The sequence below is a fragment of the Astyanax mexicanus genome, chromosome 15 (assembly GCF_023375975.1).
Source record: "Astyanax mexicanus isolate ESR-SI-001 chromosome 15, AstMex3_surface, whole genome shotgun sequence".
Lineage (NCBI taxonomy): Eukaryota > Metazoa > Chordata > Actinopteri > Characiformes > Acestrorhamphidae > Astyanax > Astyanax mexicanus.
Window position 1 is genome coordinate 1,628,134 of NC_064422.1, and position 23,456 is coordinate 1,651,589.

The 23,456-nt window shown below is 39.2% G+C and overlaps 1 protein-coding gene across 6 annotated transcripts in view; it reads right to left on the reverse strand.

Moving 5' to 3' along the window:
• Nucleotides 1-10,058: 10,058 nt before the first annotated feature.
• Nucleotides 10,059-23,456, reverse strand: part of adam11 (ADAM metallopeptidase domain 11) — a 174,339-nt gene continuing 160,941 nt past the window's right edge. For 3 of the 6 annotated variants that reach the window (XM_049464717.1, XM_049464712.1, XM_049464718.1), the window contains 5 exons: nt 19,031-19,150; nt 18,431-18,599; nt 16,330-16,444; nt 15,795-15,885; nt 10,205-13,611 (listed from right to left, as the gene is read on the reverse strand). In XM_049464717.1, coding sequence (XP_049320674.1) covers nt 13,572-13,611; nt 15,795-15,885; nt 16,330-16,444; nt 18,431-18,599; nt 19,031-19,150 — 535 coding nt within the window. In that variant the 3' untranslated portion in view covers nt 10,205-13,571. The other 3 variants (XM_049464713.1, XM_049464714.1, XM_049464715.1) reach the window with 3 other exon arrangements.

Below are 23,456 nucleotides of genomic sequence, written 5' to 3' on the forward strand. Positions count from 1 at the left end.
GGAGTTTTATGTACTTAACATAAAAAGGTGAAATAACTAAAAACTTTTTATATTTTAGTTTCTTCAAACTGCATTGCACACTCTTGGCATCATTCTCTCAATGAACTTTAAAAGATATGTCAATTGAAATGCTTTTCAGGTGTGCCTTATCAGGGTTAATTAGTGGAATTTCTTGCTTTTTCAATGGGGTTGGGACCATCAGTTGTGTTGTGCAGAAGTCAGGCCGAAAGCCCTATTGGACAACTGTAAATTTCATATTAAAATTCATGCGCAAATCAGGCTTTCATGGTCAAATAGCTGCTAAAAAAGGACTGCTAAGGAAAGGCAACAAACACAAACACAAGAAATGGACATTAGACCAGTGGAAATCTGTGCTTTGTTCTGAAGAGTCCAAATTTGAAATCTTTGGTTCCAAACGCAGTGTCTATGTGAGACGCAGAACAGGAGAACGGATGGATTCCACATGCCTGGTTCCCACTGTGAAGCTTGGAGGAGGTGCTGTGATGGTGTGGGGGTGTTGCTGGTGACATTGTTGGGGATTTTTTTTAATTGAAGGCACACTGAACCAGCATGGCTACCACAGCATCCTGCAGCGACATGCCATCCCATCTGGCTTGCGCTTAGTTGTACGATCATTTATTTATCAACAGGAAAATGACCCCAAACACACCTCCAGGCTGTGTAAGGGCTATTTGACCAAGAAGTAGAGTGATGGAGTGCTGCAGCAGATGACCTGGCCTCCACAGTCACCTGACCTGAACCCAATCCAGATAGTTTGGGGTGAGCTGGAGCACAGAGTGAAGGTAAAGGAGCCAACAAGTGCTGTGAGAATCTACAATGTAAATAGTCATAAAAAATTAAGAAAATGCAGTTCAAACTTTTGGCCTGTACTGTATGTCCTATTTCAATTGCATTGTACTCAAAGATATAACATGAGCGCTCGTAGGATTGAAGTTTCTCTCAGAACAGTGGAGAAATTAGTGAATTAGATATTGATACAATTCTAGAAGAGCTTAGTGAGAGACAGAATTACCCAGGGACTAATTTCCATTAACTTTATAGGTGTCCTGATAACGTAAATTCTGTCTAGGTTCAGATCTAGGTATTCTTTTAGGCAGGCATTGTCTCACTTAGAGTGTTTAGTTGAGGAGTTTACCGTAGTCTGAAAGAGAGAGATTTTCCAGAGATACTGGAGATACCGGAAATAAACATGCAATCTTATAATGCAAACATTCAGGTGATAAACTCTCGCTGTGGTAATTTTATTACTTTCTGGATGTGAACCTTTAAAGGGTAACTAACCCCCCTATTTTTTCTGACTCCACCCTCGGCTAAAATTTGAAAAAAGCTATATAAAAAAATGGAAGGAGAAGTTTGGGAGGGGCACTGTATGGGTTTAGGGGCGGGGCAGGAGGAAGAAGTGATTGGGCTGAGCTTTAGCAGCAGCAACAGCAGTTTGTCTCTGACAGTGACAAACTGCCAGACCAAGATAGATGGACATCACCGCCTGTAGCACAGTTAAACCTGAGTGCTGCAGAGGCGTAAATGGCCGCAATAGAAGCAATTTTTAAAGGTTAGGAAAGTTTATAAAACATTTAAAAGCAGGACTAGTATGTTTCACACATTCCAGCTAATAATGGAAAAAAATCTTGAACACTGGGTGATGTCTAAAATATCTATTCCAGACATTGTCATATGTTTAATTCAAACCCCTATTTTTTTTAACTAGGAAAATTCAATTAAACCCAAACATCCGTCCACATTAGGGTTTTTGTAATGTCTTTATTTATTTATTACAGTCTCTTACATAACATACTCTTCAAAAAAACAACTGTTTCAAAAAGGTCATCAGAGGTCATCCGGACCACAGTATACAGGCTTCACTACTATCACACTTATTTCAGTCTAACACAGTTACTACCTTTCTGTCAGAATTCAGTTCTACAGGAATGCAACTGAAGTTCAAAAGGACCAAAAAAGATCTTCACATTTCCTTGCATCTTGTTATTCAGTCATATTACAGGCAAACGCATTCCTGCTGTTACCCATATTCTTACACCCTGGAAGACGAAATTCCGGGAGGTTTTAATAAGTATACATAGATGTACAATCAAATAATGAATTTGCAATGTTATATGATACATTTTCTACGTGGACTCATGAATACAGGTACATAGCATGTGTGTACAGAGCATTAGGGAAGATCTGGCTAATAATATACATGTATTACTAATGGTTATATACACACACTTGCAAATGTGTGCATCCCTGTATACTTAACTGCTAATATACAACATCAATGTTTAGAAATATTAGGAGAAAAAAGAAAAGAGTTGTGCTCTGTAGCTATGGGCAGGCACGGGCATTCATTCAGTTCATTCAGTACAACACATTTAGAGTACAGTACATGTGAGTGCTTCCTGAATCTCCTTCACATTTCAATTCAGTAGCAGCAAGCAGCAAGTCTGTTTCAAATTGGTTACAATGGCTGTGAATTAATTTCAGGTTTAAAGTTGTTTATCACATTTACAACAGATGTGTTCAAACAGTCAGCAACACACAGACTCTAAATATGCTTTGGTTTAATTTTTTGATTTGTGATTTGGAAAATATTAATATGTATCAGAGAGCTCAGATGGCTATATCTGCCTGTCAAATATAAAAACAGTGGTTTGCAAAAGTATTTATACCCCTTCAACTTTTTCCACATTTTGTCCTCTCTTACAGTCACAAACTTAAATGTATTTTATTGAGATTTAATTTGAGTGAAAGGTGGCTCAACCAAGTATTGGTATAGGGGGCTAAATACTTTTGTATGTCACACTTTTCATATTTTCATTTGATAAAAACGTAAAAACTATGTATAATTTTTGTTCTCCATGTGCTACTTTGTGTTGATCTATGACTTAAAATCTCAATAAAAACTGTGTGGTTGTAAGGTGGAAAAATATAAAAAAGGTTTGTGGACTGGACTACAAAGATAATACCACCACTTTCCTCACCAGCTATGTATAATGAAAAACACTAGGTAATCCTGTAAAATCCTAGAAGAGCTTTGTAAAAAAGAGAATTACCCAAGAAATTCATTTTCCTGAACTCATTGGTGGCATGATAATGTTCAGAATAATTTCTGTTCAGGTTCAGATCCATGCATTTTTCAGGCAGGGGTCACTGTTCTTCGGTGCTCAGGACCTCACAGGAGAGTCCTGCACAGAGCAGCTGTTATTCTCAGCACTATAGTGACACTGATGATTAGCATGGTGGTGGTGTATGAGGTCTTAGTGTGTGTTGTGCTGGTACAAGTGGATCAGATGTACAAGTTTCCTCAGTGTAACTGCTGGACTGAGAATAGTCCACCAACCACATCCTGTGGGCAAGCGTTCTCCTGTACCCACCTATGGAGGGCTAAAGGATAATCAACACAAACTGTGAAGCAACAGTTTCAGAGAGTCTGTCTCTGATTTTACTTCATCTACAAGGTGGAGCAGCTGTAGGTAGGAAGGTGTAATAGAGAGGAGGACAGTGACGAAGAACACTGCTGTGTCAGATCTACTCATACCAACCAGCACAACACACATTAACCTGTCATATACCACCATGTTAATCAGTGTTACTCACCACCCAAATAATAACAGCTGCTCTGTGGTGTTCTCTCTCTCCTGTTGAGTCCTGAGCACTGAAGAACAGAGTGAAACAAGGATATAATAATAATAATGCATGCAAAGAAACAGGCAAAGTAGGACATGGGTAAAGAAAAAAGAGGCAGTCATAATGTAATGCTTGATCATTGTAACAGCATTGGTGGCAGTGGTAGACCAAGGATTACACTAAACAACCTGCTCTGATTTTTATATTGAATGTCACAGTTGGTCAATTATCTGTGAATTTACTTTTTTTTTGGTTAGTCTGCCATAATCTCTAACAGTAGGTTTAGACTGTAAACTATATTTGGGCTTGATATCTGATGATCCTACAGCCATGCGTGGCCAGGAGCCAATAGCAGGATAATTGGTGTTGCCTTGTCTGGCATGATGCTAGTTGGTATAGTTGTCTCTTAGCTGGCTTGATGGAAGCAGTACTGAGTGTGTGCTCAGTGGTGTAAGCAGCAATCAAGCATGCACCACTTTCAGACGAAGCAAATGCATGTCTTTTTTTCTGTGATAGGTTAAAACATTTGAGTGTTTAGTGATTAAATTTTTATTGCTTAATTCTGATTTAAATTCTGAGGGCTAAACGGCATCCTTTTAAACCAACAGGGGAAAATAGGGGACATACCAGAGAGATATAGTTTTCACAGACCTAAAAGTATCAGTGCTGGTTATGAAGCTAGCAGGAAATTCCAGTGTTCATCACTGGTATCTCAACCAATCCAACTTCCACATGTTTTTATAAGACCTCCCCTTACACGCCCTTCTCTGCTGGCAGCTGATGTTTTAGTTTCCCTCTTTCCTCCCCCGCACCTGCCTGCTACCTGGGGGTTGGCTTCACCCCCTGGTCCAGATATTGCAGACCAGGGGCCTCATGTACTAAGACTTGCGTGGACTTCCTACTAAAATGAGCTGAAAAGTTCCGGATGTATCAAACCGTTCGTAGGCAGAATCCCACATATTTTCTCCCAATCAACTTGAAATTAAGTGTAAATGCACAAAAAATCACGCCTGCCATGTCTCCTCCCTCAATTACGCAAAGTATAATGTTATAATAATAATAATAATAAATTTTAATGAGTTGCTTACCAAGAAGCCACACCTCACGCACTCAGCTTGTAATCTTATCCCAACCATGCTGTTTGTTAGGATGTAAGAATCATGGGTTGATCCAGGACATCGTGCCACTATTAGTAAGGCACATTTTTGCACGTTTATGGAATGAAAGTACTTTCTATTCACATAAGCAAATTCCTTCTCAGATGGTGCTGTATAGCAATGCATGTGCAGTCGATTACATTAGGAAAACCGACCATCGCTGTAAATTGCGCTTTAATGCTCTCATTGGTCCATCGCATCATATGGGTACCTTGTATATCTAGCTGACATGCAGATGATCCCATCCAATCAGAAACAGCTGGCATGGCACGGCTTAAAGAGGACTGGGACATCCCCGACCCGTCTGCCGGTTCTCTTTGGAACGAGCCGGTTGCCAGGAAGCCGAACGTTGCAGCACCTGTAAAGGAACTGCACTGCACGACTCCTCGCCGTTTCTCTCTCCAAAACTGGACCCAACTCAGCACAGAGTTTCAAGAGCATAGCTCTGAAACGGCTTATAAGCCAGTCATCATCATGGTCACGGACCAATTCGGCCATTAGCAATATCTTTTAATAATGCTGACGCTGCCATCTCCAACAACTCCAGCGCAACATTTTATGCGTGTTTATATAATCTAGGCGAAGTGAAAACAAGTTGAACGATTATTTTAGTAGGTCAATGAAATTACCTTATTAATTTACTGTTTAATTGTCTGATTAATTTACTTTATTTATATATACAAAAATGGCTTACTTTAATGTGTGCGTAAAGGATATCTTCATAGATGTAATTTCAATGCATCGCCTCTAGATGTCGCCAAATGACAAAAACACATTAGAAATATACGTACGCCTGAAATTAAAGTGCCGTGGGAAAACACACTTTCTCGCGTTCAAGTCACATTTAGTACATCTGAGTGAGAAATATGGCGTATGCAATGCTTTTGTGCGTATGCACCTTTAGTACATGAGGGCCATGTGCCATTGATTGTTATCTATCACTTTGTTATTACTATAGAGATTAATATGTTATTGTTGCACTCTTGCCTCTGGTCTTCCTAGTAGAAGAGATGAGAACAGTAATGCTTATGCTCCTTGTATATCGCTTTATATTTAACTGAGAACAAATATAATGCACTGTGTTAATTGTGTCCTGGGGGTATTCCACAAAGCTTTAAAGTAATCAAGCTTTTTCATTATTCTTCTTATAAAAGAATAAGGGAACACTCCTTTTCAACAATCCAAACTACAAATACTGATGTGATAAGAAGCCCAAAATAACTGGCCAACAAACTAATGGTAACGCTTTACATTAAGTGTTGATTAACTAACATGAATTAATGCATTAGTTACGATGAATAAGACATGAGGTAATACATTAACAATGCCTGGGTAATGTTAATTAAATACGGAACTACAGCCTTAATTAATGTTATTTTCACATGAATTAACGTTAGAAGTGAAGCATTTCTTAAGATTTACAATAAATCATACACCTCATTAATAATGTTAACTAATGTTAGTAAACAAGTAACAACTGCTCTTCCTGTCATTTGCTCATGTGCTGCTGCTATGCATACAGTCATTGGTAAATATTTATTCATTAAATATTAATTATAAATATATTTGGCTGTGATAACATTTATGCAGTGGTATACAGTTACTTATTTTATTTACTGATGTCAGTTAACTAATATAATATTATATATTTTACATTTTTACTTCTGTTGGAAATACATCTGTACATGGATTAGAATCATTTAAATTTCACTTTACATCAGGTATATATTTATTTTACTGAACAGAGCTGTATAAGTGCTTAGTAAAGTTTAACAGATGTTAATAATGCTTAACAAAGGCATTATTGGTTGAATTCCAAAACACATATACAGTGTATATGATGAAATGAAACATAAGCACCATCCAGACTAATATTTACTTAATAAATATTTAACTATTACCGTATGCATGAATGCAGCACACAAGCAAATGACAAAAAGATGAACTAATGCAGTTGTTAATTGTTTACCTAACATTAGTAAAGTATATGATAATAAAGGGCATTATTCATTGTTCATCTTAATAAATGATTTACTTGTAATGTAAAAGTAACATTAATCAATGCCTTTTTTCTGTGTTTAATTAACATTAACTAAGCATTGTTAATGTTTTACCTCATGTCTTATTCATGGTAACTAATGCATTTTTTCATGTTAGTTAGTCAACATTTAATGTAAAGTGTTACCAAACTAACAATCAATGAAAATTCAATTTTCAGTACTCATCTAATAACACTAAATCATGCAGAGTGTGGGGATTGGTTCCTTGAGCAAGGCCCTAAACCTGGATCCGTACATGTGACAATAACCTGAACAACTACAGTGTGTTCCATGTTCTTTGCAGTGCTCTAAAATTAAAATATAAATTTAATTAATTTTATACCTAAAATGTAAATGACTGCCCAAGAGTTTTAACCATAACTTAATTTGTTAGGCTTGGATGTTTAAGTCTCGATTATGTGATATCTATATTTGGATATCTAAACTGGACTAATAGAGATTTAACATGTAACTCATATCTGCACACAACCAAATATAATGTGAAATTCACTGAAAATTCTCTAAAGTTTGTCTATGCAGTGGATCATTGGTCCATTTTACCAACTGGTAATGCATTTTTAGCATTCCAACCCTGAGAACACCAACAGACAGCAACATGTTTCTTGGCTTGGTTCTCCAGCAGTTTGGTTTTGAAACTGGATGATTACTGTGTCCAGGTAATAATAGGTACAGAACTGTGCAAAAGTCAGATCTCCCTATTTATATCTTGCTGTTTTTCTTAGGAGATTCACATTCCATTTTTCTGCAGAAACCTGGAGATATCCAAATCTGAAAGATGAAGATGAGATCTGGCTCCTGGATTGGTTGATCTAAGAATACCTGCAGTTTCTGCAGTTTGAATGGCGAGTCTTTAGATTGTTAGATTTTTGCTGTAAAACATTCTTCACAGATATTTGAATATTGATTTGGGCTGAGAGACGTGAAACATGTTGGAAGAGGAGTCAAGTAATGAAGTACAAATACTTTACTTTTACTTTACTGGAGTAATTCTGTTTTAGACTTTTTAGTTTTACATTTTCACACAATTATCTGTAATACTTTTTATTCTATACACTTGAAAAAAAGCCTCAGGACTCTTATTTCATTTCAGCTTCACATCGTTCAAATAAAAACCCTATCCAGATAAATCTCTCCATCCAGATCAAGACAACATCCAACAAGAATATGGTTGGATGTAGATAAGTATAAACATATATCATTCTTACACCCTATTGGTTTATGTGCAGTTAAAGCATTGCACCTGCACATCACGTCATGTCACACTCTAGCAAGAACATAGCAGACGTATGCAGCCTAGTATAAAGCTGATCCATGGATCAAGAGAACTCGAGCCAAATGTCCACACTTCTGCTCGAGTAAAAAGCTTCTACAGAAGTGTTTTAAACCCTACTATCTATACATCTACCTGAGTAATGGATGTAATGAATACTTTTGAATTTTGACCAAATATAAAGTTTTCTCTTCACCCACAGGATTGTCTTGCTGCATTGTGTTTAAGAAAGATGGTAATGGTAAACGTAGAAATGAAACAATGGCTTTTGCACAGTAGTGTATATTTCAGTAGTGCTGGAGTTTTTAAAGGGTTTGCCTTGAATTACTGAAACTGAATACCGGCAGTCTGGCAGCTCTATTTTAGTGTTAAAAGTGTAAAAACAATGAAAAACCAGAATTAGACTCTCTCATTTGGAATACTGTCTAATGTTACATTCAAAACTCAGCATACAACTCATTAATTATTATTAAATTATAATGCCCCATTCCTTTAAAAATGTTTAACTGCAATTAAACCAGTTAATGTTTGTGCTTTTGTCTGTGTTGCATGTCTCAACACAAGTAACAGCCAATATATGATATGTACAATATTTACAAAAGTACTCCCCCAGTAGCCCACACAAATTGCAATACATATATTCTTGTACAATACATTTTGAATTTGGAATATGTATTGAATATGTATGTATTCCATTTTTTCACATGTGATGAATATGCACTCTGTGTTTAACTCAAATGCAAATATAGTGGTGTGAAAAAGTGTGTGCCCCCTATGATATTTTTTTGCATGTTTGTCATTCTTAAATGTTTTAGATTATCAAAATAATATATATATATATATATTAGTCAAAGCGAACACAAGTACAAACAAAATGCAGTTTTTAAATGAAGGTTTTCATTATTAAAGAAGAAAAAATGTCCCTGTGTAAAAAAGTGTGAAATAGGATCTGCCTGCAAAGTGAAGTAGACCAAAAGATACTCAAGCAAGACATGCCAATATCCACACACATTAAGGAACAAATAAAAAAAGAGAATAATGGAGATCTATCGGTCTGAAAAATGTTATAAAGTAATTTCTAAAGTTTTAAGGCTCCAGCAAACAAATGGCAGGAGTGGCCGGCCGACCAAAATTACCCCACAATTACACACAGGGCCATGTAGAATTGGATTTTCTTTCTCCCTTAATAATAAAAAGCTTCATTTAAAACTGCATTTTGAATTTACTTGTTTTGTCTTTGACTAATATTTGTTTGATGTTCTAAAACATGTAAAAAACAAACAAACAAACAAACATGCAACACTTTTTCACATCACTGTACAGTATTTAATGGCAAAGTTTTTAGCTATGTATATTATTTGAGATAAATATATACATATATATAATCTACCTAAACATTATGTACTTATTATGTGCTTGTGTTGATATTATACAGAGTCCATACCTACATGGACATACAATAATAATACAATGTTAATACAATGTTTAAAATTACATTCAGAATGCTTATGCATATCATGTATATCACACATTTAAAAAATCCTAAATGTCGCATATTAAAAAGAAGCAGCACTTTAAATCATTATTAGGATTATTATTAGGTTAATATGGTAAAGTTGTGCAAATGCTATGGGACTGGGTTCAATACAGGATAATAAGTGGTTAGGAATAGAGTAACAGTGTTCTTTGTATTTAGTTATTAAATCATTAGCTAATATAGGCTCAGAGTCTGCTGAACATAATTTTACCAAATGGCTGCATGAAACCCAAGAACAAGCCAGGGTCAAAGGGTCAAACACTTAGATAGGCCTTGGATAAGCTGGTGCTCAACGAGCATCTCGCCAAACCTAAAGTTTGGGCAGTTTCATCTGGAATGTTAGGGCACAAAGGCAAGAGGTGAAAGACGTACAGAAACAGTAGAAATCATAGGCGTGGAAACAAATTTGCAGTTTTCTGTTGAGTGGAAGACATTTTCTCCCCCTTCAGGTCAAAATGAAAAGAACACAGTGTAGGTAAAGAGAACAGGACAGTGGATGGCAGACTTCTTATCCTCCTCCAGATCTGAGAAGGAAAAGAACAGAAAGAGGAGGATGTAAGAAGGGCAATTCAAAGAAATGCAATGAATTATAGTACAGTTACAAGGTTTCTCTTTATTCACAGTATATCTCAGTCAAATAAAAACTTTTTTTAAAACGAGAACAAAAAACAGCTCACACAAACTAAAGCAAGGTTAGCAGGGACAAGTTTGCCTGCAGTTTTGTTTCATTTTGTTTTATTATTTGCATTATAGCAAAGTCAACAGTTCCAATAATGCATGCTCACACACTCTCAACGCACTTAACCCACCCCCATCATCTTAAAATCCTGGCTATATTACACAGTAAGGCGTATTATTCTTTGTGACTACAAAGCAAACAAACTGATTTTTATTTTTATGTGAAGATACTGAAGGGTGCAATAAAGCTCACACCTGTGGGTCCAGAGAATGTTGGCTTAAGGCCCAGTATGACTGAAAACTCGTAAATGAACAGAGTTGGTAAAAATATTTAGGATTTTCTATATTTCTGCATAAATGACCTAAAACATCATCAGATTTTCACATGTCATAAATGTAGATAAAGAGAACACAGTTACAAAAAAAAAAAATTGTTGATCAGTCCTTTACAGCAGCTTGAAGAAATTTCAGCCCATTCCTGCATACAGAACAGTTTCAATTCTGGGATGTTGGTCGGTTTCCTCACATTAACAACTAGTTTCAGCTCCTTCCACAACATTTCCTTTTAATTAAGCTCAGGACTCTGACTTGGCAATTCCAAAACATTTACTTTATTCTTCTTGAACCATTCTTTGGTACAAAGACTTGTGTGCTTAGGGTCATTGCGTTGCTAAATTACTCTTGAGATCCTGTTCATAGACTGTGTCCTGACATTTTCCTTTAGAATTCTCTTATATAATTTAAAAATCATTGTTTCATCAAGTGAAGGCAAGCTGTCCAGGCCCACATACAGCAAAAAACAGGCCCAAAATATGATACTACCACCACCATGTTTCACAGAAGGGATAAGGATCTTATTCTTGAATGCTGGAATGTTTTTCTTTCTCCAAACATAATACTTATATTTAGACCAAAAAGTTCTATTTTGGTCTCATCCATTCACAAAATATTCTTCCAATAACCTTTTGGCTTGTCCACGTGCTCAGGGCTGGACTGGGACAAAATATCAGCCCTGGCATTTTTGGTTATGACCGGCCCCTTATAATTAGCGGGGCACAACTGACTTGTAATTTAAGTACAGAGAAGCATAATTTATCATCAACATATTAAATATAATAATTTTAGTGTCTATTGTTAACTCCACCATTTTTGTCTGCTCTGTGTAGTTCAATTGATTTGTTTATCCTTTTTATTAAAATCATCGAATCATTGAATTTCTCTGATATAACAGTTCAATTCTCATTCTTCAGGTTAAAGGTGCTTCCTCATTTAAACAGCTATAACATGTATTTGTATCAGGGCTGCTTTAAGAACGGTCTTAAAATCATTTGACACTGTTTTTCACTTGCTGCTAATCCAGCACTTCTCTGTCTTTCTATGTAATGGTATGTAATTACCAATTAATATTTATACTAATCAATGGCCATTACTAACATTACCCCATCACCTCAAAGTCCCAGTGTTATCTGCTTAAGTACTACACTTTCCCGCTCAGTCTGTCCCTCTTTTTTTCTGTCACAAGCCTGCATCACTGGCTGCTGCTCTCCCTGTCTGTCTGCTGCTCCTGTCTTCCCAGAGGACGCGGAGGCTACAGCAGCGAACATGTTTGTGATTTTTACACATTTTGTTTAATCTACAGTGAGAATTTTCAGTTTCTTCGCACGTAATTTCTCCACACCTACTTTCTGCAGCCTCTGTTTCTCCGCGCTGACCATTCAGAGAAAGGGTGTGGCCGCTTTCATCCTATATCCTGATTGGTTCAGTCCACTGTCTATATTGAAAATGGGCCAATGGGCCGCCCCCTCTATATTGTGGGCCGGTCTCTCAGAAAAAAAAGGGAAGAAACAGCTTTAGCCCCTGAGGACTGTCGGCCCACCGGGAAAATGCCCGGTACGCCCGATTACCAGTCCAGCCCTGCACATGCTCCTGCACATACTGCAGAAGAGCAGCAATGGAGAGCAGTGGCTTTCTCCTTGCAACCCTGCCATGCACACTACTGTTGTTCAATGATCTCCTGATGGTGGACTCATGAAGATAAACATTAGCCAATGTGAGAGAGGCCTTCAGTTGTTTAGAAGTTATCCTGGGGTCCTTTGAGACCTCGCTGACTATTACACACCATGCTATTGAAGTGATCTTTGTTGGTCAAACACTCCTGGGGAGGGTAACAATGGTCTTGAATTTCCTCCATGTGTACACAATCTGTCTGACTGTGGATTTAGAGGTTAAAATGTTTTGTTGGTGCCACAACACACTTCCACAAACATGTTGTGAAGAACAGACTTTTATAGATCCCTGTTCTTTACAAGCTCCGTCCACTCACACCTAATTGTAATTCCATTTATGGAAAACACCTGACTCTAATTTCACCTTCAATCTAACTGCTAATCCTAGAGGCCATCCATTTTTCTCAATTAATAAATGAACAAGCATAAAATTATCGTTGTGTTAGTTTAACTGTGTTCTCTTTATCTACTTTTAGGACCTGTGTGAAAATCTGATGTGTTGGGTCATATTTTTGCAGAAATATAGAAAATTCTACACACTTGGTATTTTAATCTCAGTGTCTTCATGAGGAAGAGTCACCTAGAATAGTTTTCTCAGTGTTTTGAAGGAGTTCCTGGAGGTGCTGAACAATAGTTGCTGCTTTTCCTTCATGCTGTGAAGCTGCAGCTCATCCTAAAATCACCATCTTGGTTGATCAGGTTTAGATCAGGGCATTGTGGAGGGAACACTTTTTTTTTACTGTTGACTACATAATTCCATATGTTTACCCTAATTGTTTTGATGTCTTTTATATAAATGTCCAATGTATAAAATAAATTAAAGAAAGAAAAAAAAAGAAAAGCATTGAATGAAAAGGTGTTTCCAAACTTTTGACTAGTTCTGTACATTCTGGGTGATCCGATTACAAATGCCTGAACACACAGCTGTTCACACTGTGTCTTATGTGAATGTTTATTATTGAATTTCTGCAGAAGACCCAGAGCCTGATGCCAGGTGTGGATGAGAGGTGGAGAGAGATTCTTAATTCACCATAAAGGTCTACAACTTTCCTAATAGAATTCTTTGGCTTCTATTGTTTTTAGAAAAGCAGTTCAAATCAACAGCTTTTCTGTAAAGGTCATTGTCCCTGGTCATCAACCATAAGCCACGGTGCTGCAGAGACAGATTAGGTCCTTATTGGAACTTATAATTGGATACTGCACGCAGGACTGAGATCACTGTTCAGCAGAGTCGTACCTTCCTCTCCGGATATTTCTGCAATGGATATGTATAGAGGAGGCAGAGAGAGGGATGAAGAGACAGAAAGAAACAGCATTAAAAACCCTACAGAAAACATTTTGTTAAGATGCAAGTATTATACTACATTGCATTACTGTACAGTACAGTACATTGCATTTAGAGGACACTTTCATCCAAAGCATAATGATGTACATATGCAATAGAGGACATTAGGGGTGAAACGATTACTTGAGTAAATCAAGTTACTCGATAAAAAAAATATTTTCGCAACCTTTATTGTGACACAACGCGCTTAGCGTTACGTCTCCCTCACCCAGGAAGAACCAGTGCTCTTTGAGGGGCTCAGTCTTTAGGATCTGTGGCGAGGTGGCGAGGGACGCTCCTGGCAAACTATTTATGGAAACAGTCTGGATTGCTTTGTTTGCTAGGTGCTTTGTTTGAAAGCTAGGTGACTTTTACTGGAGACCTAGAGGTAACCATAGACCTTTAGGAGTAAGTTCACATAAGAGTGAGCCTGTTCCATTATCACCTTGTAGACAATCATAAGAGCTTTGTATTTAATAAGAGCAGCAACCAGTAGCCAGTGGAGATCAAAGAGTAATGGGGTGATGTGCCCGTTTGGTCTGGGTGAAGACCAGGCATGCTGCTGGGTTCTGGATCATCTTTAGTGGCTTTACTACACAGACAGGGAGTGCCATTAGCACTGCATTGCAGTAGTCTTGGCATGAGATCACCACAGCTTATACGAGAATGAGTTGTGTGGCCTGTTGAGTTAGAAATGGTCGTATTTGTCTGATGTTGTGTAACGCAAAGCAGCAAGAACAAGCAAATGAGGCAACATGATGTGTGAAGGAGAGCAGGTCATCAAACGTAACACCCAGATTCCTAGCAACCTTTGTCGGGGAGAGTGAGGACGAGCGAGAGCGTGTTTTTTTTTTCATTCAGGGTAGTTTGGTGTGAAATGCTTTATTCAACCCCTGAAACAAGTTCTTTAAGTTTTCTGCAGGAAAGAACTGCTTGCCTACTGAAATGGTTCACAGTCTGATAAAGGGTTTCTCACATGTTTGGAAAACCTTTTGTTAATGGGTATTAATGAACATATGACTGCTGACTATCTTGGTTGTTTTTAATCAGTGGTGCACCTGTATTTTCCTCTGCCTAGATAGCAATATAACTAGAAATTTACCTGAACACACTTCATTTCCAGACCAACATAACAGAAACATCAGCGTAGATATATGCACAAGCACCATTGCTAATTATACAATACAGTCAAAAATGCATAAAAATAGACAGTTGGCGGAGTGTAAGATTGCACTGCGCCTTGCATAGGGTGTAAAATCGGGCCCTCATGCTTCAAATATGAGTCTTATGGAGTGCAACAGTGCCCTCATTACACCTTATTGTTTACTGCTGCAAAGACAAAGCAATGTCTTTCTTTCAACCAGCTCCACGCTCTTTCTAGTTACATTTATACACATACACAGACTGAAAAAAATAAATAAAAATCTGGTCAGTTGTATAAATGCAATGCTCTTTTTTTTTCAAAATTTTATTTAAAATTTTTCCCATTTTTCTCCCCAATTTACACGGCCAATTACCCAACCCACTCATTAGGACTCCCCCTATCACTAGTGATGCCCCAACACACCAGGAGGGTGAAGACTAACACATGCTTCCTCCGATACATATGAAGACAGCCACCGCTTCTTTTCGAGCTGCTGCTGATGCAGCATTACCGAGCAGCCAGCGCGCTTGGAGGAAAGCACAGCGACTCGGTTCTGATACATCAGCTCACAGACGCCCTGTGCTGCAGACATCACCATAGGATTGATGTGGGGAGAGAGAGCCATCTACCCACCCGGAGGGAGCAGGGCCAATTTTTGCTCCCTCTGAGCGCCGGCAGCTTGATGGTAAAGCTGCATGAGCGGGGGTTCGAACCTGCGACCTCCCGCTCATAGTGGCAGCGCATAAGACCGCTGGACCACTCGGCGCCATAAATGCAATGCTCTTAGCTAAAATCCAGTTACCTTAATCTTAAGAAAGTGGAGTATGCCCAATAGAACAATCAGATAACTGAAGAATCTGAACTGGATTTTCAAATGCATGTAAACACACTTAAATTGTGTTAATAAATATACATAATGTGTACAGTATAAAATAGACTTAATGCAAAATCCCACATTAAGCTCTCTTACTTGAATCCCCAGCCAGTTCCACCCAGCACTATCGCTGCCAGCAGAATCGCTCCTGCCAACGAGCCAATGATTATATTTGTGCCACTGGGTCCTAAAGAGAGGAAACAAAAGGAACAGAGGATAAATGTTAAATTGGAAACTTTGTAGTTCTATAACTCCAGACTGTAGTGTAAAGACACACCCCCACACCATGACAGAAGCAGACATTTGGACTTGTTACTGAGTATAGTCTGGATGGTCGTTTGTGTCTTTGATCCGGAGCACACAACTTTTGTCCTTTCTTCCCAAAAAAATCTGAAATCTCACTAAAATTCTTGTTACTAAATGCAATCATCACAGCAATGGTCAAAAAACCTAGAAGTAAGTCTTCCTTGGACAGTAGAGACAGTTAATCTCTTATTAATGCTTTTGATTCCCATTCGTAAAGTCCCAAAGCTTTAGTGAGTGTTTGTGTACAGGTACACATGCATATTATTCCTGCCCAAAAAAGAAAAACGCTTCTTTTTATATTTGTGAAAAAATTATAGCAGCAAACCTTTATATTTCTCAGGTCCATCTAAAAGCATAGGGTCAGGGATGGGGTCATACACACTGCAGTCCTTCCCTGTGTAGTCTGCATCACAGATACACTTCACCTCATTGCTGCACGTCTGAAAGAAATAAGCAAAACATCATCACTAAAGAAAAGAATCTAATGTACATAGAACATAATATTATAAATGTCTTGCATTTTAAAATTTTTTATATTCTTTTTTGCACAACAAGTGTCAGTACCGGCCAGACTACAGACTTTTCAGATTGCCTTCCGTGTTCCGTAAACAGGAATAAACGGCACCACAGCTTTTATCTCTCTTATCTACTCCTTTCATCTGATCTTATATTTTTTGGATGAAGAATTAAAGCACACACTTTACTGAGCATTTTGATATCAAATATTTCAGGATTGGTCAAAAAGTTTGCGAAAGTGGAGCTTAATGGTTCAAACTACAAATTTGTTTTGGTCTGACCCAAGAAATCAGATAAAAAAGAAATTTGTGTTTAGGTCTTATTTATCAAAAGTTTATTATCCCTGTTTTTTTTAAATCGTGCTTAAACAATTGTAAAAACTGTAAACATTTGTGTCATTTGGGAGCTGAGAGCAAGAACCTTACCCTACATTCAAACTGGCAGGCAACAGGCGACCAATCATTTCCTATGGGAGGGTTTGATTGGTAGCCACAGCACGGTGACAAGCGACAAACAGAGTTAATATTTTCTTAACCTTATGCAAATTAATTATGTCCCGGTGAAGCAACATTCTACACTGAGTGGCTGAACAAATTATTCGGACCAATCACAGATGCAAGAATGCGAGGTCCTCATCTTTTGCTCTGTAAGTATTTAATTTCTACTTCGCTCATATCCCAGCAGTGTGAACGGTTCTGAAGTTGATTTGAGACTGGGACGGAGATTTACGCTCCAACAGGACAATGACCAAAAGCACACTGGCCTAACTGAAGCCCAGGCCTTAATCCAATTGAGAATCTGTGGTCAGACTTGAATATTGCTGTTCACCAGCAGTCTCTTGTCATCTCAAGACTAGACTACTGCAACTCTCTACTGGCTGGTCTTCCACTGCGAGCCACCAAACCACTACAGTTAATTCAGAACGCGGCAGCACGACTCGTCTTCAATCTTCCGAAGTTCAGTCATGTGACTCCTTTGCTGCGTTCCCTCCACTGGCTTCCTGTTGCCGCCCGCATCCGATTCAAAACCCTGACGCTGGCCTACAAGGCAAAAAACGGACCAGCACCTTCATACCTGATGGCGATGGTCAAAGCCAGATCTGCACCAAGAGCTCTTAGAGCTTCCAGTACAGCTCGGCTCGAACCTCCATCACTCAAAACACACAGAAAACAGACATCCAGACTCTTCTCTGTGCTGCAGCACCAAGGTGGTGGAATGAACTTCCACTGGATGTCAGAACAGCAGAGTCACTCACGGTCTTCAAACGTCGACTGAAGACACATCTTTTTAAAGAGTTCCTAAACTAAAAAAAAAAAAAAAAAAAAAAAGAGGTTCCTAGGGTTCTAAACATGATTAAGTTCTATGTATCTCTTGATCCTAGTCTACAAACTAGCTTTGGATAACTTAAGTAACTTTGAAGCACTGTTGTAAGTCGCTCTGGATAAGGGCGTCTGCTAAATACCGAAAATGTAAATGTAATGTAAATGTAAACCTTCTAACCTTCTAAGCTCATAGAGACTTATCCAAAGAGACTTGCAGCTGTGATTGCCACAAAAGGTGGCTCTACATAATACTAACTTTAGGGGGGTGAATAGATATGCACACTGAAGTTTTCTTGTTTTCTGTTGCTTGCTTCAGAAACAAAATAAATAAATAAATAAATAAATGTTCGAGGCCCTCGCTACAGTGCGAACAGCCTCAAACACACCCACAACAGACAAACGTGGGGCGACAAGAGTGATTTGTCACCTGCCAGTGTGAATGGAGGTTAAATGAACCTATTGATTGAAGTCCATGCTAATTAAATGTGATTATTCCTGATTGAAGGATTATGTGTGGTTAATTAGTATTTAACAGCTAAATATATAAATATGTATGTGTTGTAAGAGAAGGGGGTGTGGTCAGCTGACCCCATGGTCAGAGCAGATCAGTGGAGGAGATGACCCTGGGCAGGAGGAGAGGTTAAAGGTCACAACAGGCAGACAGCGGTGATCCAGACACATCATGTTCGGCCCACAGGGCGTACCGTCCTCCACATAACCCAGATCTGACCCATCCTCCAAAACAGCATGACCCCCACTGCACACACACAGGAAAAAGTGAAATTTATATAACATACATTACAAATATATTACGTTAAATCAAGAAATCTAATTTAATGAAGTCATTAAAAAGGCAAAGAACTGTGTGTTGAGGTATCACTAGTGATAGGGGGAGTCCTAATGAATGGGTTGGGTAATTGGCTGTGTAAATTGGGGAGAAAATGGGAAAAATTAGAAATAAAAAATTATAAAAAAGGCAAAGAACTAAAACTGTAAAAACAATATAAAATAATTATAGAGTAAATAAAATTCTCAAAACCAACAAAATCATATGAAACAGTGGTTAGAGTTTTAGTTCCAGAATTAACACTAAGGAAAATATTTTGGTACCTAGGGGGAGGTCTAGTCACTAGAATGAGTGTGTTAGTTTGAGTTATTTTTATATTATTATTACACACGCACACATACCAACAGTCTAGATACTTGTTCTGGTGGTAGATTGTGAGGCTTGTAACGTCTCCTTGCAAATCCCCATATCTTGGCTTTATAGTCATATTAGTACACAGCAGAAAACCACACAGTACATCCCTGAGAGAGATAGAGAGAGTCAGAGAGAGAGAGAGAGAGAGAGACTTTGACTTTTAACACCACTTTAATTAAACATTGTCCACATAAAATCAGCAATTAGAACTATAGTTGATTAAAAAACAAAACAAAATAGAAAAGAAAAAACAAAATCAATCAGTGTGCAAAAATCTCAGCTCACACGTTCAGTACAAACCCTCCAAACTCTTCTGGTTCACAAAGCAACCCCCCAGCTCCCCACACAGCAAAGAAAAAGTCCACATTGTCAATGAAGCTGTAATAGGCAAACTCAACACGGAGTCTCTTCATTATAAACCCCCTAACCATCAGAACCGGGTCGGTACCCCCACGACCTTTAATCCTGTTCTTCCTCGTGCACCAGATAGCTAACTTAGCCACACCATACAGAAAGTTCACAGCACCACTCTGTCCTTTTTCGCCACTGAATACTTAGGGCCATAAATAAATAAACTCTCAGTAAAAAAGCCTAAAAACTCCAACCCCCAGTCTTTAATTAAAATCAGAATAGGACCCAACCGGCGACACTGAAGAAAAACTTGAAAAACCGTCTCTGACATCCCACAAAATGGACAGCCATCACCTAGTGAGGGATCAATCCGTGCCGCGTGCCTGTTTGTGGCTATAATACCATGCACAATCCTCCACTGAAGGTCACCCACCCTCTTCTCAGTGGGTCTCTTGTACAAGGACCCCCAGCTACCTTTCAGTCTGAACAACCTCTATCCACTTAGTCTCTCGCAGGTCTCTCAGGCTCGAAAAGTTCAGGGCTTTAGTACAGCCATTATACAGTGCACCTTTCTGGAGAGTGCTGAAAAGTCTGAGACTCAGTTTTCCCAGTGACAACAGCATCCCCTGACCCTCCTGCCAGTCATCCCAGCCCAGGTCCATCACCAGCTCAGGAAAGTCACTCTGGTCAATCTGACACTGTTCAACAAGGTTGATGTCCAAAAAGTCACACAGGGAGGCAGACAGGTCAGACTTCAGTCTGTTTAAGACCTGTTAAAACAGGCGCACTGACCTATGACCGGCCAAAACTGCCAACTGTTCCTCTGTCACCCAGTCCACACCCCTCCTTAAATGGCAAACCTTAAAAACATCTTTTTCCAGCAAACCAATCCTCAGAGCCCCCGAAACCTGGTTGAGAGATGGAAAAAGGGGGCAGCTCCTCAAAAATCCACATGGACGGAGCAGCACCACTCTCCCGGGAAAAGGAAAAGAGCTGCCACGCCTCCACAGCCGCTAGATAAAAAGAAGTCAGACCACGTAAATCCACTGCCCCCATTCGAAGAGAGAACAGGTGTCTGTCCAAACCCATTCTACCAGCAGTCCTAAAGAGAGCACAAGCAACATCCATCCAGCTGTGATGATCAAGGTACAGCAGCCTTTGTACTGCCTGCAGCCGCAAAGCAGCAACCCTGGAACGAATGTCAATTAGACCCTGTCCACCCTCCTGTACAGGAAGGTACAGAACTGCAGGTCTCAGCCAGTGTTGTCCACTCCAGAAAAAGTTCACCAGTGCCTTTTGAACTGCATCGATCAGCAGCCTTGGTGGATTTAGCACTGTAAACTTATGCCATAAAGCAGATGCAATGAGGTTGTTGGCGACCAGAACACGACCCCTATACGATAGCTGGGGTAGCAACCAAGACCATTTAGACAACCTGGCACGGACATTCTCCTCTACACCTTCCCAGTTCCTAGCCATAGCCTCGTCGGTTCCCAACCACCCCTAAAAACTTCAGTCCAGTCCTACTCCACTGAATACCCACTGGAAGTGGTGGTAAAGGCTGCTCCCTACTATTAGGACCACACCACAATGCTTCTGTTTTATCCCAGTTTAGCTTGGCTGAGGTGGCTGAACCATAAACCTGCAGGGCAGTTTTTAGGGACACAACATCCTGCTCATGCCTAATTACTGCAGTAATATCATCAGCATAGGCAGAAACCTTAATAAGACAAGACTCAATCTGTAAACCAGACAGTCTCTTTCTGAGCAGACAGAGTAGTGGTTCCACTGCAATGGCATATAATTACCCAGACAGGGGGCAACCTTGCCTAATCCCCCTGCCAACTGGAACAGGAACACTCAATCCCCCCCTCACCTTGATCAAACATGCAGCAGCCGAATACAACAGTTTGATCCAAGAAATAAAACCATACCCAAAACCAAAAACTTTCAATGTAGAAAAAAGATAGTTATGATCTACATGATCAAAAGCTTTTTCTTGGTCAAGAGACAAAAGACCAAAATCCAATTCAGACACTTTTGCATAGTCAATCATATCTCTTAATAAAAATAAATTGTCATAAATCGATCTTTTGGGGACACAGTAAGACTGAACTTTATGTATAATGAAATTTAACACTCCTTTTAACCTGTTAGCTATACAGCGTGATAAAATCTTATATTTCTGAACATAAAAGTGACACAGGCCTCCAGTTTTTCAGAAGGCAGAGATCTCCCTTCTTTGGTAAAAGAGATAAAACAGCACGCTGACAGCATTTTGGAAGAACACTGGCTTCAAAACTAGCCAGCAAAACTTCAAACAAGTCTTTCCCAATAATTCCCCAGAAGTCCTTATAAAAGTCAATTGGCAAACCATCAACACCAGGTGCTCGCCCAGAAGTGAGCTGGTGAACAGCCTTGGTGACCTCATCGAAAGATAATGCAGCATCCAGATCCTGCTGCTGCTGTTCACCCAGTTGAGGTAGATCCTCGTGAAGAGAGTCCAAACACTGTTGATCCAGAGGACTGGCCGTGAATAAATTAGAATAAAAACCCACAGCCAGCTTCTTCACCTCAGCCAGATCTGTTGTAACTGTCCCATCCTCCCTACGAACTGAGACCAATGTCTTATGTTGAGGAGTAGATTTTTCCAGATTAAAAAAGAATGACGTGGGAGCATCCATTTCCTGCACAGACAGGAACCTGGACCTAACTAAAGCTCCTTTTGCCTTCTCATTCAAAATGTCATTTAGTTCCTGCAGCTTCATAGTAAGATCTGCTTGCAAATCACCCACATTCTGCTGGATCATTGCGCTGTGTATACTGGTAATGTCCCGCTCCAGTACACCAACTGCACTTCTAAGTCTCGAGGTAGAAAAAGCAGTAAAATCTTGACAAAAAACTCTAATCTGGGCCTTTCCCACTTCCCACCATTGCATGAGGCTCTCAAATTGAGACTTTTTCCCAACCCACTCTGCCCAAAAAAAATTAAAATTGTCACAAAAAATCTTATCTTGCAAAAGCGCCTTATTAAAATACCACATACAACTCCTGGGGGATTGAAAAATAAAAGAAAACTCCAAAGTACATAAGTGGTGATCAGAAAAAGAAGTGGGCTGAATACTAGACTGGCCCACCATGTTCCTCACACCATTAGAAACATAAAATCTGTCTAAGCGTGCAGCAGACACTTTTACCCAGGAGTACTGCTTAGTTGTGGGATCTTTTTTCCCGCCAAATATCAATCAGATTAAAATTAGAGACAATGTTGGCCAGAGTACTAGCCGATTGAGGATGAGGCTCCTCCCCATTTCTGTCCTTCACAAAATCCAGAGTACAGTTCCAGTCCCCACCCAACACAACAGTGTCACCTGAGGAGAGTGACAGTAACAACTGACTCAGTCTAGCAAACAGCTCACTTCTATCTGGTCCCCGGTTTGGTGCATATACATTAATAAAAACAAAAACATGGTCATACACCTTAGCTTTAAGCAGAAACAAACGCCCAGCCACAACTTCATTATCAGACAGAACAGACATTACAGACGACTGCGCTAGGAGGAAACCCACACCAGCACTGACATTCGAGCCATGGCTGAGAAAAAAATCCCCCTTTGACCATAACCCCCAATCAGATATTGTGGTCTCATCGCTGTGCGTCTCTTGTAAACAACAAATATTAAATTTTTTAAGAGTAAATAACTCTGAGAATATGGCCTGTTTACTTCTATCTCTAAACCCGTTAACATTTAATGATCCCACTCTAAAGACCCCCATATAAAGAAGAGAGATAGATAAGAAACAGTGAAGCAAGAGATAAAGAACGAAAAACGGAGAAACCCTCTTCCCATGTGCTCTGTGACTATACATTATCTCGGTCGGAAACCAGACTTTACACGTTTAGCCATTCGAATATTGGTCATATGCTTTTTTAAACGGTATCGGTTCGTCTTGGGAAGAACATCAAAACCGACGGACTTCTGTGCCTTTAAAACTGAACCTACAAACTTGTCCAAATCCGAGAAATAATCCTCAACCGCAACAGGCCTACCTTTAGTTTCA